Source organism: Mobula birostris, chromosome 4 (assembly GCF_030028105.1).
Source record: "Mobula birostris isolate sMobBir1 chromosome 4, sMobBir1.hap1, whole genome shotgun sequence".
Taxonomy (NCBI): Eukaryota; Metazoa; Chordata; class Chondrichthyes; order Myliobatiformes; family Myliobatidae; genus Mobula; species Mobula birostris.
Genome location: NC_092373.1, coordinates 204366082 through 204383221, shown reverse-complemented (window position 1 = coordinate 204383221; position 17140 = coordinate 204366082). Strand labels below are relative to the sequence as shown.

Genomic DNA, 17140 nt, shown 5'->3' with positions numbered 1-17140 from the left:
AAGGGTAGAACTTAGAAACAAGAAGTGGGAAAGGTCACTCTCTAGATTACAACGATAGGTGGGAAGACAAGGACATTGAGACCCACATTCAACATTTTAGGAGCAGCTTCACTGGACATCTCCAAGTGGCCATGCATTTCAATTCATCTTCCCATTCCCATTCTGCCATGTCGGTCCATGGCCGCCTCTACTGCCACAATGAAGCCAAACTCAGGTTGGAGAAGCAACACCTCATATTCCATCTGTGTAGCCTCCAACCTGATAGCATGAGCATCGATTTCTCGAATTACTTCTACATTCCATCCTTCTCTCTTTTTCCATTCCCTATTCTGGTTCCCCCCTCTCCCTTTCTCTTCTCCTCAACCACTCATCAATCCCCTCTGGTGCCCCTCCTCCTCTTTCTTGCCTGGTCCACCCTCCTCTCCTATCAGATTCCTTCTTCTTCAGCCCTTTATCTCTTCCAGCTATCACCTCCCAGCTTCTTAGTTCATCTATCCATCCCCACCTTCCCCCTCACCCATCTCCTGCTCCTCCCCTTACCCCCACCTTCTTATTCTGGCATATTCCCCTTTTCTTTCCAGTCTCGATGAAGGGTCTTGGCCTCAAATGCTAACAGTTCATTTATTTTCACGACTGCTGCCTGGCCTACTGAGTTCCCCTAGCATTTTATGTGTGTTGCTCAAGACTTGCAGCATTAGCAGAATCTCTTGTGCCTCTGAAGATTCTCTCTGGCTATTTGCCACAGGATTTTACACCTATGCTCGTGCTTTCAGATGGTTTTCATGTTCTGATGCGCAAATTACACGCAGCAAACTCTCACCAACACTGATGTGATAAAGACCAGATAATCTGTTTTAGTGATTTTGTCTGAGGGACACATATTGTGATAAGACCTTAGCAAAACTTTTTCGAGACAGTGCCATGGGAGCTTTTGTGTTTCACACAGCAGACTGCCTAATTGTTTTACAGATTTGGGAGTCCGAGAGTTTAGGGCGGCAAGGTAGCATAACCGTTAGCGTAAAACTATTACAGTGCCACTTTTAAAATCAGAATTCAATTTGCACCACTGTCTGTAAGGAGTTTGTACATTCTACCCATGAACACGTGGGTTTCCTCTGGGTGCTCTGGTTTCCTCCCACATTCTGAGGACATACGGGTTAGTATTAGTGAGTTGTGGGCATGCTGTGTTGGCACTGGAAATGCGGCAACATTTGCGGGCACAATCCTGACAGATTTGATTTGATGAAAACGATGCATTTCAGTCTGTTTCAATTTACATGTGACAAACAAAGCTAATCTTTATCTTTACCTTTATTGAGAGATGATATTTCCAACAGTGTTAGACTGATTAAGTTGAACAGCTCTGATTCCTTCATCATTTGGTGTACTCCAACCTAGTAAGTGCTTCCAACTCTTTCTGTTTTCGTGGACACAAGTGAGTGTAGATGCTGGAATCTGAAGTAACACAAAAACATATTCTGGAAGATCTCAGTGGGTCAGGCAGCATCTATAGAGAGAGTTAACATTTGGGGTTGAGCCCCTTTACCTGGACTGGAGAGGGCAAGATAGCCAGTATGAAATGGTGGGGGAAGGGGTGAAGTAAGTGCTGGCAGGTGATTGGTGGATTCAGATGAGGAGCCGATAGGCAGAGTGAGAGTGGGAATGATGACAGAAGCTGGGAGATGATAGATGGAAATGCTAAAGGGATGAAGATGATGGGAAGCTGAGAGGAGAGGATGCTTGGAGCATGGGGAGGGGGACCGGTGGATAGAGGTGACAGAATGTATGTCAGCTCTTGTTCCACCCTTTTCTTCTGTTAGTTTATTCTGGCTATTTCACCCCTTTTTCCCCAGTCCAGATGAAGGGCCTTGACCCAAATGGTGACTGTCCATATTACTCTGAAGATGCTGCCTGACCCACGGAGTTCCTCCAGCACAAATTTTGTGTGTTTTCTGCATGCCTCTGAAAAGAACAGGTGCAATTTGTACCTTTGAGTGCTAAAGTGGTATCTCAGGGTCAGAGTCGCTTATTATCGCTGACATACACTCAGTGGCCACTTTATTAGGTACACCTGCTCGTTGATGCAGAATTCTAATCAGCAACTCAATGTATAAAGCATGCAGATAGGGGCAAGTGGTTCAGTTGTTGTTCAGACCAAATGTCAGAATGGGGAAGAAATGTGATTTAAATGTCTTGGATCATGGAATTTTTACTGGTGCCAGACAGGGTGGTTTGAGTATCTCAGAAACTGCTGTCCTCTTGGGATTTTCATGCACAACAGTTTCTGGAGTTTACAGAGAATGGTGTGAAAAAAATCCAATGAGCAGTAGTTCTGTGGGCGAAAACATCTTGTTAATGAGAGAGGTCAGAGGAGAATGGCCAGACTGGTTCACGTTGACAGGAAAGTGACACAAACTCAGATAACCACATTACAACAGTGGTGAGCAGAAGAGCATCTCTGAAGGCACAGCATGTTGAACCTTGAAGTGATTGGACTACAGCAGCAGAAGACCACGAACATACAGAAATAAACACAGCGGCCACTTGAGTGTAAGTTACGATAAGAAACATAAGTAGTGAGAGGTGTTGTTGAATCTGTACTCATCCAGGCAAGTGGAGAGTGTTCCATCATACCCCTGACAAATCCTGTGGACAGGCTTTGGCGAGGTTCTGAGGTGAGTTATTCAGTGCAGGATTCCTAGCCTCTGACCTGCTCTTGTAGTCACTCTGTGTATGTGGCCACTCCAGATCAGTGTCTGTGTGTGTGTTCTTATGGAACCTTGCTCTATATTCTCTGTAGCTTGACCTGAAGTCACAAGCATCTAACAGAGATGGAAGGGTTAAATACCTGGATACATGCAGGAAGAAAACAGCATGGAAAACATTGGAGGAATAGAGCAGGCCAAGAACAAAACGCAGAGCGTGGCAGAGAGAGCGTGACAGTGTGTGGAAAAAGAGACAAGACTGGAAAATAGAAAAGAGTGGAAGCAGAAAGGATTGGTGTGAAGTTAAGGGTAATTTTCAGCATTTTTGTTTCCAATTTGATGGTAGAAATCTCACGTACCTACAGCAGGAAAAGGCACGAAACGTTGAATCAGTGAGCGTGTGGCTGGACTAAACCTGTTGGCTTTCTTGATGAAAACGTTCAGACCTACCTTAAAAAAAAAGAGAAAAAAATATAAGAGAGGGAATAAAGTTTGCCTTTTACAGATTACCATGAATGCACACTTATTTATATATATGAAACAAATGTTTTTCATTTCCAGCATCTGCAGATTTCTCTCGTTTTTCATCAGAACTGTTGGATTTGGGGTAGAATTGTTACGTTCTTGTACTTTAACTTTCCTACACCTGCTTGTAGCTTTATATAATCAGCTACATAAATGTACTGTAACTGTCCATTGAAATTCTATATCTCTGTATTTTTCTAGAAAATTCGGAGTTTTCAGTAGCAGGTGTCACCCAACTTGAAACTGGCTGTTTTATAGTTAATTGTTGTCACTAGCCTGAGTATGATAGACTGTGAATGTTTTTTCCTTTGTCTTTTCTTTGTTCACTTTTTTTAACTCTTTCGTTATTCAATTTTTTGTTTAGAGATGCAGCGCAAAAGAGGCCCATTCAACCTAACGAGCCATGCCGCCCAGCAACCCACAAACATCACCCTAGCCTAATCACAGGACAATTTAAAATGACCAATTAATCCAGGTGTTCAATTTAGGAATGCTGTGTCAGCCAATCAGGATGGTGAGATCGGGAAATGATTTTAGAGAGAGCAAACGAAGAGAGATTTGTGATGAGAGTAGTCTGGTTTGGGGTCTTTTGGCAGGAGCTGCAGAGTGGGACAGATGGGAAGATGGGGTTGAGATAAACACAAGGGGACAGGTGAAACCTGAATGGGAGGGATGAGGTAAATAGCTGGGGATTTGATTGGTGAAAGAGACACAGGGCTGGAGAAGGGGGAGTCTGATGGGTGGGGATGGAAGGCCATGGAAGAAAGAAAAGGGAGAGGAGCATCAGAGGGAGACGTTGGGCAGGCAAGGAGATAAAGTGAGAGGGAAAAGGGAATGAGGACTGGGGAAGTGGGGAGGGGATTACCATAAGTTCAAGAAATCGATGTTTATGCCATCAGGTTGGAGGCTACCCAGACGGACTATAATGTGTTGTTCCTCCAACCTGAGTGTGGCCTCATTGCAACAGGCCATGGATTGACATATTGGAATGGGAATGGGAAGTGGAATTAAAATGGGTGGCCACTGGGAGATCCCACTTCTTCTGGTGGACGGAGCATAGGTGCTCGGTGAAGTGGTCTCCTAATCTACGTTGGATCTCACCAACACTGGGAGCACTGGGCACAGTATATGACTCCAACAGACTCACAGGTGAAGTATTACCGCATCTGGAGGACTGTTTGGGGCCCTGAATGGTAGTGAAGGGGGACGTGTAGGGGCAGTTGTAGCACTTGTTCTGCTTGGAGGGAGATCAGTGGGGGGGGTATGACTGGACAAGGGAGCTGCATAGGGAGTGATCCTTGCAGAAAGCAAAAAGTGGGGGGAGAGGGAAAGATGTGCTTGGTGGTGGTATCCTGTTGGAGATGGCGGGAGCTCCAGAGAATCATGTGCTGCATGCAAAGGCTGGTGAGGTGTAGGTGAGGACAAGAGAAACTTTATGCCTGATAGGGTGGCAGGAGGATGGGGTAAGAGCAGACATGTGTGAAATGGAAGAGATGTGATTGAGGGCAGCATTGATAGTGGAGGAAGGGAAGCCCCTTTCTTTGAAAAAGGAGGACATCTCCTTCATTCTAGAATGAAAAGTCTCATCCTGACAGCAGATGCAATGGAGACAGAGGAATTGAGAGAATGGGGGAAAGTGAATCTGTAGGTTGTGAAATCATTTCAGAGTTGAGCTGGTTCAGGAACCTGATGCTTCAGGGGTAAGAACTGTTCCTGAACCTGGTGGTGTGGGATCTAAGACTCCTGTACTTCCTCCCCGATGGTAACATCGAGAAGTGAGCACGGTCTGGGTGGTGGGATTCCTTGATGATGGATGCTGTTGTGATGTGGCATCGCTGCATGTAAATGTGCTCAATGCTGAGGAGGGTGGGGCTTTGACAGTGGCAGACGGGGCTTATCCACCACTTTCCATAGAGTTTTCCGATTCTAGACACTGGTGTTTCCATACCAGGCTGTGATGCAACCTGTTAACATACTCTCCACTGTGCATCTATAGAAGCTTGTCAAAGTTTTAGAGGAATCTATACAAATCTTTAAGAAAGTGGAGGCGCTGTTATGCCTTCTATGTATGATACCTAACTGTTGGTCCAAGGAGAGAGATCCTCTGAAATAATAGTGAGGCCTCCACTGGTTGAGTTCGACCATGGACGTTGCGTCAATAAGACCATCAGACACAGGAGCAGAATTAGGCCATTCAGCCCATCATGGCTGATCCCAGATCCCACTCACCTGCCTTCTTGCCATATCCTTTGATGCCCTGACCGATCAGGAAATTATCAATTTCTACCTTCAATATACCCACGGACTTGGCCTCCACTGCCATCTGTGGCAGAGCATTCCACAGATTCACTACTCTCTGGCTAAAAAAATTCCTCCTTACCTCTGTTGCCCCTCAAAATTGAGGCTGTGCCCTCTAGTTCTGGATACCCCCATCACAGGAAACATCCTCTCCACATCCACCCAATCTAGTCCTTTCAACGTTTGGTAGGTTTCAATGAGATCCCAACACATTCTCCTAAATTCCAGTGAGTAGAGCCCAAAGCTGCCAAACACTACTCATATGTTAACCCCTTCATTCCTGGAATCATCCTCGTGATCTCCTCTGGACTCTCCCCGATGATAGCACATCCTTTCTGAGATATGGGGTCCAAAATTGTAGGCAATACTCCAAATGCGGCCTGATTAGTGTCTTATAAAGCCTCAGCATTATCTCTTTGTTTTAATATTCTATTCCTCTTGAAATAACTGCCAACATTACACTTGCCTCCTTTACCACAGACTCAACCTGCAAATTAACCTTCTGGGAGTCTTGCACGAGGACTCCTAAGTCCCTCTGCATCTCTGATGTTTGAACCTTCCCCCCCATTTAAATATTAGTACACACTATTATTCCTTTTACCAAAATGCATTATCATACACTTCCCAACACTTGTCACTGGCAGCCAACCAAAAGAGGCCCCTTTTATTCCCACTTGCTGCCTCCTGCTTGTCAGCCATTCCTCTATCCATGCCAGTTTCTTTCCTGTAACGCCATAGGATTTCATCTTGTTAAGCAGCCTCATGTGTGGCATCTTATCAAATGCCTTCTGAAAATCCAAGTAAATGACATCCACTGCCTCTCCTTTGTCCACCCTGCTTGTTACCTCCTTGACGAACTCTAACGAACTTAGAAGCATAGAAACACAGAAAACCTACAGCACGATACAGGCCCTTTGCCCCACAAAGCTGTGCCGATCATGTCCTTACTTTAAAAATTACCTAGGGTTACCCACAGCCCTTTATTTTTCTAAGCTCCATGTACCTATCTAGGAGTCTCCTAAAAGACCTAATCGTATCTGCCTCCACTACCGTCGCCAGCAGCCCATTCCACACATTCACCACTCTGCATAAAAAAACTTACCCCTGACACCTCCTCTGTATCTACTTCCAAGCACCTTAAAACTGTGTCCTCTCGTGCTAGCCATTTCATCCCTGGGAAAAAGCCTCTGACTATCCACATGATCAATGCCTCTCATCATCTTATTTGTCAAGCAAGATTTCCCTTCACAGAAACCATGCTGACTTTAACTTATTTTATCATTAGGTTCCAAGTACCTCAAAACCTCATCCTTAATAATAGTCTCCAATACCTTCCCAACCACTGAGTTTAGGCTAACTGGCCTATAATCTCCTTTCTTTCGCCTTCCTCCCTTCTTAAAAACTGGAGTGACATCTGCAATCTTCCAGTCCTCCGGAATCATGCCAGAGTCAAGTGATTCTTGAAAGATCATGACGAATGTATCCATTATCTCTTCAGCGATCTCTCTCAGAACGCTGGGATGTAGTCTAGCTGACTCAGCCGCCTTTTTCCTTTGTACGAGGGATGATTGATAAGTTTGTGACTTAAGGTAGAAGGAGTCAATTTTAGAAAACCTAGCACATTTATTTTTCAACATAGTCCCCTCCTACATGTACACACTTAGTCCAGCGGTCGTGGAGCATACGGATCCCTTCTTTGTAGAAGTGGTGCACAGCAGGGTTGATTCATAAGTTCGTGCCTAAGGTAGAAGGAGATGAGTTATACAGCTCTCATTAAATGCACAGTTCAACGCTTTGAGTGATTATGCAGAAAGTTTGAAGTTAATAACTGATCTCCTTCTACCTTAGGCCATGAACTTATCAATCACCCCTGATGAGTTATTAACTTCAAACTTTCCACATACTCACTGAAAGCGTTGACCTGCATGTGCATGTAACGAGAGCTGTATAACTCATCTCCTTCTACTGTAGGCCACGAACTTATCAATCACCCATCTGTGGACACTTTCTGGAGGTCCAAGATCTGTATGCTTCACGTCCGCTGGACTAAGTGTGTAAATGTAGGAGGGGACTGTGTTGAAAAATAAATGTGCTATGTTTTCTAAAATTGACTCCTTCTACCTTAGGCCACGAACTTAGCAATTACCCCTCGTAATAGCAATGGCACTCACTCCTGCTCCCCAATACTCATGCACTTCTGGTACACTGCTAATGTCTTCCACAGTGAAGACAGATGCAAAGCACCCATTAAGTTTTGTCTGCCATTTCTTTGTTCCCTATTGCTACTTCACCAGCATCATTTTCCAGTGGTCCAATATCAACTCTCACCTCCCTTTTACTCTTTACATAACTGAAAAGACTTTTGGTATCCTGCTTTCTACATGTCAGTGTCCTAGCTGTCTATATGTTACGCAAGCCAGGGCAGTGCCATATGGAGAGCAAGCTGTTGCCCACGTAGCAGGCTGCCCCTCTCCACGCAAATGATGAATCCAAAGGAAAGGCAGAGACTGATACAGCTTGTCACCAACTGCATTGCAGGAATTTCCATTCAGCACTGAACTCAATGTAGGATTGCCTTAGGGACTTCACCTTCAGATTTTTCCACAGGGTTTACTCCCTGAACCTTCCCCATGAGTGGGTATAGTTGCAAGGTAGCAGAGGTTTGAGATCAGAGTTTTTTTTTCTCCTAGATGAGCTGCCAACCACAGCTGACAAGCCTCATCTGCCCAAAGCAACTGGATTTAAAGCACCAGTAACTCACCTTTGCCCTTTATCCTGTCAGTGTAAATGGTTCCACTGGGTATATTTATTTAGAGACACAGTGTGGAGTAGGCCCTTCACGCTCTTTGAGCCACGTCACCCAGCGACCCCACAACCCCCAACTAACCCTAAGCTAATCATGGGACAACTTACAATGACCAATTAACCTACCCGGTATGTGTTCAGACTGTGGAAGGAAACCGGAGTACCCAGACGAAACCTATGCCTTCCACCGCGAGGATGCACAGTGACTCCTTACAGAATGGCGAAGGAATTGAACCCCGAACTCCAAAACACCCGAACTGTAATGGTGTCATGCTAACCACCAGCTACCATGGCACCCAGGAGCTAAGCCACACGTGACAGCCAGAAGCTGGACTTGGTTGTCAGAGGTAATTTGAGACACACACAATTGGGAGCATTTAATAGGGAGTGGCAGATTATCCTCATTACCTACCCTGGCTATGAAAACCTTCCTTACTTACTGCCCATTACACCACTGACGAGGGCAGCAGTGAATATCCTCCATCTCTGGTGGTATTCAGAACTTCTTTCATCATGCCAGTAGCTTCATCTTGGTTTTCACCCCTGTCAGTCATGCAAGCCCTGGGTGGAGACTCAGGAATACCGTTGCACACTCAGGTGTAGAAGGATTCTTCATTGCTGTTTCTGTAACAATTTTGTTTGACCAGTCAGGGTTGTTGGCTCTGAGCTGAACTCCGGAACCGGGAGGTCCAGTGGACCATTCTTTGTCTGGCCTCCACCCTTTGACCTGTTTGGCATGGGTGACCCTACCAAGGGCAAAAGCATAAAAGGCCTTGTCTCCAGCCTGCATAGCTCTCTGGGTTATTGAAGCACACAAGCTACCAAACCACAAGGCTCTGGTTCTCTTGGGGGATGACAATCTTAAGTACCTCTGAAATGAAAAGATAATGCCAAGGAATTTAAAGTTACTGACCTACTCCACCTCTGATCCTTGAATGAGGACTGGGTGATGACCCTCCGGCTTAATGCACAAGATCAGACCCTTTGTCCTGTATTATTGTGCCAAACTAGTTAAGCTAATGACATCTAATTCTTTCTGACCGGAAATTGCTTGGTTTTCCTTTCTCTCCATCTCTTTGTAATGTTTGTTTGTTAATGGCCTTGGTAACCCATTGCAACACTGGTCTTTCTGACCCATCAGCTACACTACCCAACCCAGGCTCACCCCTTCCAAGTAATGTGAGCTCCCTATCCCTTCTATCAAATTGTTTTCATCACTGTTGAAAATTATTTGACAATTATTTGCCCAATTGCCCTCCACCACCATTTTCCTGCAATTTGCTGCATCTTTCTCAATATTCACTCTCACCCCTTCAAACTGACATCGTCTGCAAATAGAGAATTTTTAAAATAAATATTAGCTTTATTTGTCACATTACATCGAAACATCGAATCATATTGTGAAAGGCGTTGTTCGTATCAAAGACCAACACAATCTGAGGATGTACTGGGGCAGCTTGCAAGTATCACCATGCTTGCAACACCAGCATAGCATTCCCACAACTTCATAACATTAACCCGTACGTCTTTGGAATGTGGGAGGAAACTGGAGCACATTGTTGATGTTTTGGGCCAAGAATCTTTATCAGGACTCATCTGTACTGATGAAAGGTCTTGGTCTGAAATATTGACTGTTCGTTCCTCTGCTGAGTTCATCCAGCATCTTGTCAATGTTAGTCTTTATCTCAAGTGCAAGTATCATTGATAGTAATCAGCCCATGCCTGAATGAGGTGTAAATGTTCACTACATTTTTCTTGGGACATGTCTTTCCTCCATCTGTAGTTGCTTCAATTGGATTTGTTTCCTTTCTCAAATATGGTCACCACTGTAGGTTCTCTGAGGTCACCTGGCTCACCCTTCTGATGATTAGCTTTATCACATGTACATCAAAACAGACAAAGAGGAAACTGGAGAACCCAGAGGAAACCGGAGAACCCAGAGGAAACCTACGTGATCATGGGGAGTACATACATTTTCCTTACAGACAGTGGTGGAAGAACGTAAGACCAGAAGATATTGGAGCAGAATTACGCCATTTACCCCATCGAGTCTGCTCTGCTATTTCATCATGGTTGATTCATCTTTCCCCTCAGCCCCAGTCTCCTGCGTTCTTCCTGTATCCCTTCGTGCCATGACCAATCAAGAATCTGTCAACCTCTGCCTTAAATATACATGAAGACTTGGCCTAAACAGCTGCCATTAGGTTTCAAATAGGTCACCTCTCATTCTTCTGAATTTTAGTGAATGCAGGCCCAGAACCATCAAACGCTTTTCGTTTGACATGCCTTTCAATCTTAGAATCATTTTTATAAACTTCCTTTAAACTCCTTCCAGTGTCAGCACATCCTTTCTTGGGGGATTGAGCCCTGATCAGTGATCGCTGGCACTGTAGACAGTGATTGCGGTAAACACTGCACTACTGAGCCACCCAGGTACGAGCAGAATCCTGTAGTCACCACTCCTGATGGGACTGGACAGAAGGTCGAGTTTCACACTGCTGATGGACACACAGTACAAGAAGGAAAGCCTCACCAAGCTGAACTAATTACAGCGGGAGAGACAGATTGTTCACCACCACAGGAGCCTCTTCACAAGGGTCAAATGTGTGAAGAAAAATGATAGATGAAAGAAAGGAAAAATAAAGTTTTTCATTTTGTATGTTTGAGCTCGTTCTGTAGGTGGGCTAATCGTTGGAATTGTTTGAATGTAGATGACTATTTTGGTGGATTTAGTATTAAAATACCCCTGTGTAATAGGGGTTTCATTCTAGAGCATGGAATCACCAGTCTTCATTTCGATTAACCAACAACAGTGTGTACATGAGGCAGTGTTATTCGCCATGTTGAGAGATGAGGGAACATCAACACCTTGTCGCTTGCAATATCCAATTACACAGATGTCCAGCTGAGAGTAAATGAGTGGAGAAAAGGTACGGCTAATCATTTCCCCTGGCTCCTTAAGGCTGTTATAGACGGGGGTGGAGGGAGGGTGGGGGTAGTGGGGATGAGCTCCCACTACCTATTAAATGCTCCCAACGGCATGCGTCTCAAATAGCCTCTGATAACCAAGTTCAGCTCCTGGACTTCCTGTGTGGTTTGGCTACTAAGCCCAGCGGAACCATTTCCTCTGACAGGAGAAGGGGCAAAGGTAGGCTACTGGCACCTTGAAACCAGTCTCTCCAGGAAGATGGGGCTAGTCAGCCGTGGTTGGCAGTTCATCTAGGAGAAGAAAAACACTGATCTCAAACCTCCTCCGCCTTGCGGCTATACCCACTCATGGGGAAGAAACCCACTCGGGATTTTACTCTTGGAAATTCTGGACCTGGAGTCCCTAAGGCAGTCCTATGTTGACTTCAATGCTGACTGGCAATTCCTGCAACTCCGCTGGTGCCAATCTGTATTGGTCTTTGGATTTATCATCTGCATGGAGAAGGGGAGCCTGCTGCATGGGTAACAATGCACTGGCTTGCACAACCAAAGTTTGCGTTTGCAGCGTTGGAACCCAAGTGCAGAGGAAAGACAGACTCCAATGTAGAGACGGTGACCAGAGTTTATTCGTAAGGATTCCAACAGAACATTAGTGGCTTGGCCGAGCAACACCGGGAGATGTAACATTCTTAAACCTAGGACCCTGTGACTCGTGCTAATAGGGCGTCTGCTTAAATAATAACCAAAAACATGGAATTCCCAAGCCTATCACAAACAAACTTAAAAAGTTCAAACAGAAAGCATGAGGAGACCACATTACAAAGAGTGAGTCACTCAAGAAAAATACAATGAACTCTAAACAATTACTGATTTTAGAAAACAACAACTAACCAACTCAGGTCCTCTAAAAACTTCAGAGCCCAATGTTCTCCGGCTCCCTGCACAGGCCTGAAGAGCTCATTACATTCACAGACTGCTAGGATGCAATATCCATGGTCAACTCTGACTAACGGAGGGCCTTAATCATTCCCCCCGCAAACACCGAGACCCTGAGGCGATCCGTGAGATTAGCTACCTCAACAAAAGCAGAAATGAGGTACAGTAGTGCCCTTGGCCAATTCATAGTCCAAGATCACTGGAGATCCGTCCAAATGTGTCTGTGTGCCGAAGGTGCCAAGACCTCCACAAGGCTTGTACTGGAAGTTACTTAGTGAAACTTTATCTTCCATACTTCTGACATCTAAGCTACCAGCAACAAGGGTGGCAGGGAAGAGAAGTGTGCGCAGTCACAATTACGACAGAGAAAGTACTCAGGAAGCTGAATAGTCTAAAGGTAGATAAATCTCCCTGACCAGGTGGAATGCACCCTCGCGTTCTGAAGGAAGTAGCTGTGGAGATTGCGGAGGCATTAGCGATGATCATTCAAAAGTTGATAGATTCTGGCATGGTTCCGGAGGACTGGAAGATTGCAAATGTCACTCCGCTATTTAAGAAGGGGGCAAGGAAGCAAAAAGGAAATTATAGACCTGTTAGCTTGACATCCGTGGTTGGGAAGTTGTTGGAGTCGATTATCAAGGATGAGGTTACGGAGTACCTGGAGGCATATGACAAGATAGGCAGAATTCAGCATGGATTCCTTAAAGGAAAATCCTGCCTGACAAACCTATTACAATTTTTTGAGGAAATTACAAGTAGGCTAGACAAGGGAGATGCAGTAGATGTTGTATATTTGGATTTTCAGAAGGCCTTTGACAAGGTGCCACACATGAGGCTACTTAACAAGATAAGAGCCCATGGAATTATGGGAAAGTTACATACATCGATAGAGCGTTGGCTGATTGGCAAGAAACAAAGAGTGGGAATAAAGGGATCCTATTCTGGTTGGCTGCCGGTTACCAGTGGTACTCCACAGGGGTCCGTGTTGGGGCCGCTTCTTTTTACATTGTACATCAACGATTCGGATTATGGAATAGATGGCTTTGTGGCTAAATTTGCTGACGATACGAAAATAGGTGGAGGGGCCAGTAGTGCTGAGGAAATGGAGAGTCTGCAGAGAGACTTGGATAGATTGGAAGAATGGGCAAAGAAGTGGCAAATGAAATACAATGTTGGAAAGTGTATGGTTATGCACTTTGGCAGAAGAAATAAACGGGAAGACTATTATTTAAATGGGGAGAGAATTCAAAGTTGGGAGTCCTCGTGCAGGATACCCTTAAGGCTAACCTTCAGGTTGAGTCGGTGGTGAAGAAGGTGAATGCAATGTTGGCATTCATTTCTAGAGGAATAGAGTATAGGGATGTGATGTTGAGGCTCTGTAAGGTGCTGGTGAGACCTCACTTGGAGTACTGTGGGCAGTTTTGGTCTCCTTATTTAAGAAAGGATGCGCTGATGTTGGAGAGGGTACAGAGAAGATTCACTAGAATGATTCCGGGAATGAGAGGGTTAACATATGAGGAACGTTTGTCTGCTCTTGGACTGTATTCCTTGGAGTTTAGAAGAATGAGGGGAGACCTCATAGAAACATTTCGAATGTTGAAAGGCATGGACAGAGTGGATGTGGCAAAGTTGTTTCTCATGATGGGGGAGTCTAGTACGAGTGGACATGACTTAAGGATTGAAGGGCGCCCATTCAGAACAGAGATGCGAAGAAATTTTTTTAGCCAGAGGGTGGTGAATCTATGGAATTTGTTGCCACGGGCGGCAGTGGAGGCCAAGTCATTGGGTGTATTTAAGGCAGAGATTGATAGGTATCTGAGTAGCCAGGGCATCAAAGGTTATGGTGAGAAGGCGGGGGAGTGGGACTAAATAGGAGAATGGATCAGCTCATGATAAAATGGCAGAGCAGACTCTGTGGTCCGAATGGCCGACTTGTGCTCCTTTGCCTTATGGTCTTATGGTCTAATGGCCTAATGTGGGCCGAAGGGCCTGTTTCTGTGCTGTACTTTTCGATGTTATAACCGAGTCCAGGCCTCTAGTGTGGCATGGTCGCGTAGCGGTAGTGCAATCACCATGCAGCACTGCGAACACTGATGGGTGTTCAATTCTCTAAACTCGCTTCTGCCTTCAGGAAGAAGGCTCAGGACCCACACCACCAGTTTCAGGAGCAGTCATTACTCTTCAACAGTCAGGTTCCTGAACCAGAGGGGATAACTTCACTCACCATCGCTCACCCCAACACTGATCTTACAAACTATGGAATCACTTTCAAGGACTCTTCATCTAATGTTCTCGATATTTTTTGCTTATTTATTTATTATTATTATTTCTTACTTTTAGTATTTGGACAGTTTGTTGTCTTTTGCACACTGGTTGAATGCCCAAGTTGGTGCGGTCTTTCATTGATTTTGTTATGGTTATTATTCTATTATGGACTTACTGAGTATACCCACAAGAAATTGATTTTCAGGGTTGTATATGGTGACACATATGTACTTTGATAATAAATTGACTTTGCTATGGTCTCTGTTGACTGTGTAGGTTTTTACCGGGTGCTCCCGGTTTGTTCCACATTCTAAAGACACGCAGGTTAGAGAGCTGTGGGTATCCCCAGACTGTTTTGCAAAATAATGTATTTCACTGTATATTTTGATGTTTTGATGTGACAGATTAAAACAAGCTTATCTGGATTACTGGTCCAGTAACAAGCACTATGCTACCAAACCTTTGCTAAAAACATGAAATCACATGTTTAAGATTAGAGGAGGGGGATTTAAAAGGATACTAGGAGCAGCTTCCTCACACAAAGGGTGGTGCCAGAAATAGTGGTCAAGGTGGGCACATCAGCAACATTTAAAAGCTATCTAGATAAGTACATTGTCAGGAGAGGTTTGGGACCATTGATCAAACACGGCAGATGGGACTAGCTCACTGGGCAACACAGTTGGCATGTATGAGATGGCTCGAAGAGCCAGTCTCCATGCTGTGAGGATCTACAGCTCTAGAAATAGACTGGAGGGCAGGAATCCACAAATGAAAGAGAAGCCAAGCATTGAGTTCATTACAGTGGACAACAAAGATTTTGCTTCCTGAATACTTCTATGTGGGTCATATGGATTTTGGGCTGCTGATCCTGAAAATCACCATGAAATTTCCCTATCACGCACCGTTTTTTGAAATTGTTTATATTTGTTATTTCAACTCTTAATTCAAGTCAGAATAACTGATGCCAAGATCAAGGAAGGCATTTTCGTTGGTCTACAAATCAAACAGGTCATCAACAACAGATAAAATTCGAAGAACTTCTAGTGGGACCGAAGAAAATCACATGAAAGGCATTCAAGGATGTTGTTGAAAATTTTCTTGGCAACTACAGAGCACCAAACTACGTGCAGCTGGTTGACAACATGTTTCAAGCATACAAAACCATGAAGTGCAACATGTCACTAAAGTTTCATTTTCTGCATTCCCATTTAGACTTCTTTCTTGCAAATCTTGGTGTCAGTGACGAGTGTGGTGATAGGTTTTGTCTGGACATTGTAGCCATGGAGAAACAGTATCAGGGCAAATGGAATCCATCATTGCTGGCTGATTATTGTTGGACACTTAAGCCAGAAGCCTCAGACGCTAAGTACAAATGAAAATCATCAACAAAATATTTTTAGCTTAGTTAAGCTATTGCAAAGTGTCAAAACTGCTATGCAATTAAACGTATTCTATTCAATAAAAGTTAAATTCTTGCTTCTCCAAATTCCTATGTGGTAGAAGTGGTCTGAAATTACCTTTGTATTCAGCTTCAAGCAGTCTATCATAAACAAAAAAAAAAATCTGTGGAAGCAACACATTCGACAAGATTTGTTGTCCAGTGTAATCACAGAATTCCAACCTGAAACATTGTCTGCTTTCCTCTCTCCATGGATGTTGCCTGACATGCTGAGTGTTTCGAATATTTTTTGCTTTTGGTTTAGGGCAGAGAGAAGACATTTCAGCAGGTAAACTGTTGCAGAAGTAAAGAGTCTTAATAAGGATCATTTAAGCTTCGTCACTATAATGTTGCTGAAAGTTTTGTCAACAGCAGCAGCAGCATAAATGATATTTTCTGTTATGACACCGTGTCTGAATGATGAGGATAAACTAGGTTAATTAGAGAATTTAGGGAGGTAATATCATTTACAATTCTTTTAGGCAGGCATTACAAACAGATTTGCTGTAATTTAATACATTATCATCATGTCAACTAAGCGGATGAGCAAAGGCGTTTTTTTAAATACAAGCAACAACACTAGCAACTAGAAATACAAACGCAAAAAAATGGAAATAATTGGTCAGACAGCAGTCATGGAGAGAAATGCATTTCATGTGGAGACTTTTAATCAAAATCACACTGATGAAAATGCCATCCAGTGAATGGAATTATACTGCCTAATAGGGCATCACAGCACACTATAGGCTGTTCGGCCCACGATGTTGTGCCAACCTTTGAATGTACTCTAAGATCCATTTAACCCTCCATTTTTCTTCCATCCGTGTGCCTATCTCACAGTTTCTTAAATGCACTTAATGTATCTGCCTCTCCCACCATCCTTGGCAGGGCATTCAATGCACCCACCACTCACTGTGGAAAATACCTTCCTCTGACATCTCCCCTACACTTTCCTCCAATCACCTTAAAATTATGCCACTCATATTAGGCACTTGTGCCCTGGCTGTTCACGCAATCTATGCTTCTTATCATCTTGCAGAGTCCATCAAATCACCTCTCATCCTCATTCACTCCAAAGAGAAAAGCTCACTCAACCTATCCTCATAAGACATGCTCTCTAATCCAGGCAGCATCCTGGCAAATCTCTGCACCCTCTCTAAAGCTTCCACATCTTTCCTATAACGAAGTGACCAGACTGCACACCATACTCCAAGTGTGGTGTAACCAGGATTTTATAGAG

At 44.2% G+C, this 17140-nt stretch overlaps 1 protein-coding gene across 1 annotated transcript in view; it reads right to left on the bottom strand.

The window, feature by feature from the left end:
• The window catches only part of LOC140196884 (sideroflexin-5-like), a 279713-nt gene that overhangs the window by 156968 nt on the left and 105605 nt on the right, over positions 1 to 17140 (bottom strand). Inside the window, exon 10 of the mRNA XM_072256792.1 lies at positions 3065 to 3155. Within this exon, the coding sequence (XP_072112893.1) occupies positions 3065 to 3155 (91 nt within the window). The remainder of the gene's footprint in view (positions 1 to 3064; positions 3156 to 17140) is intronic.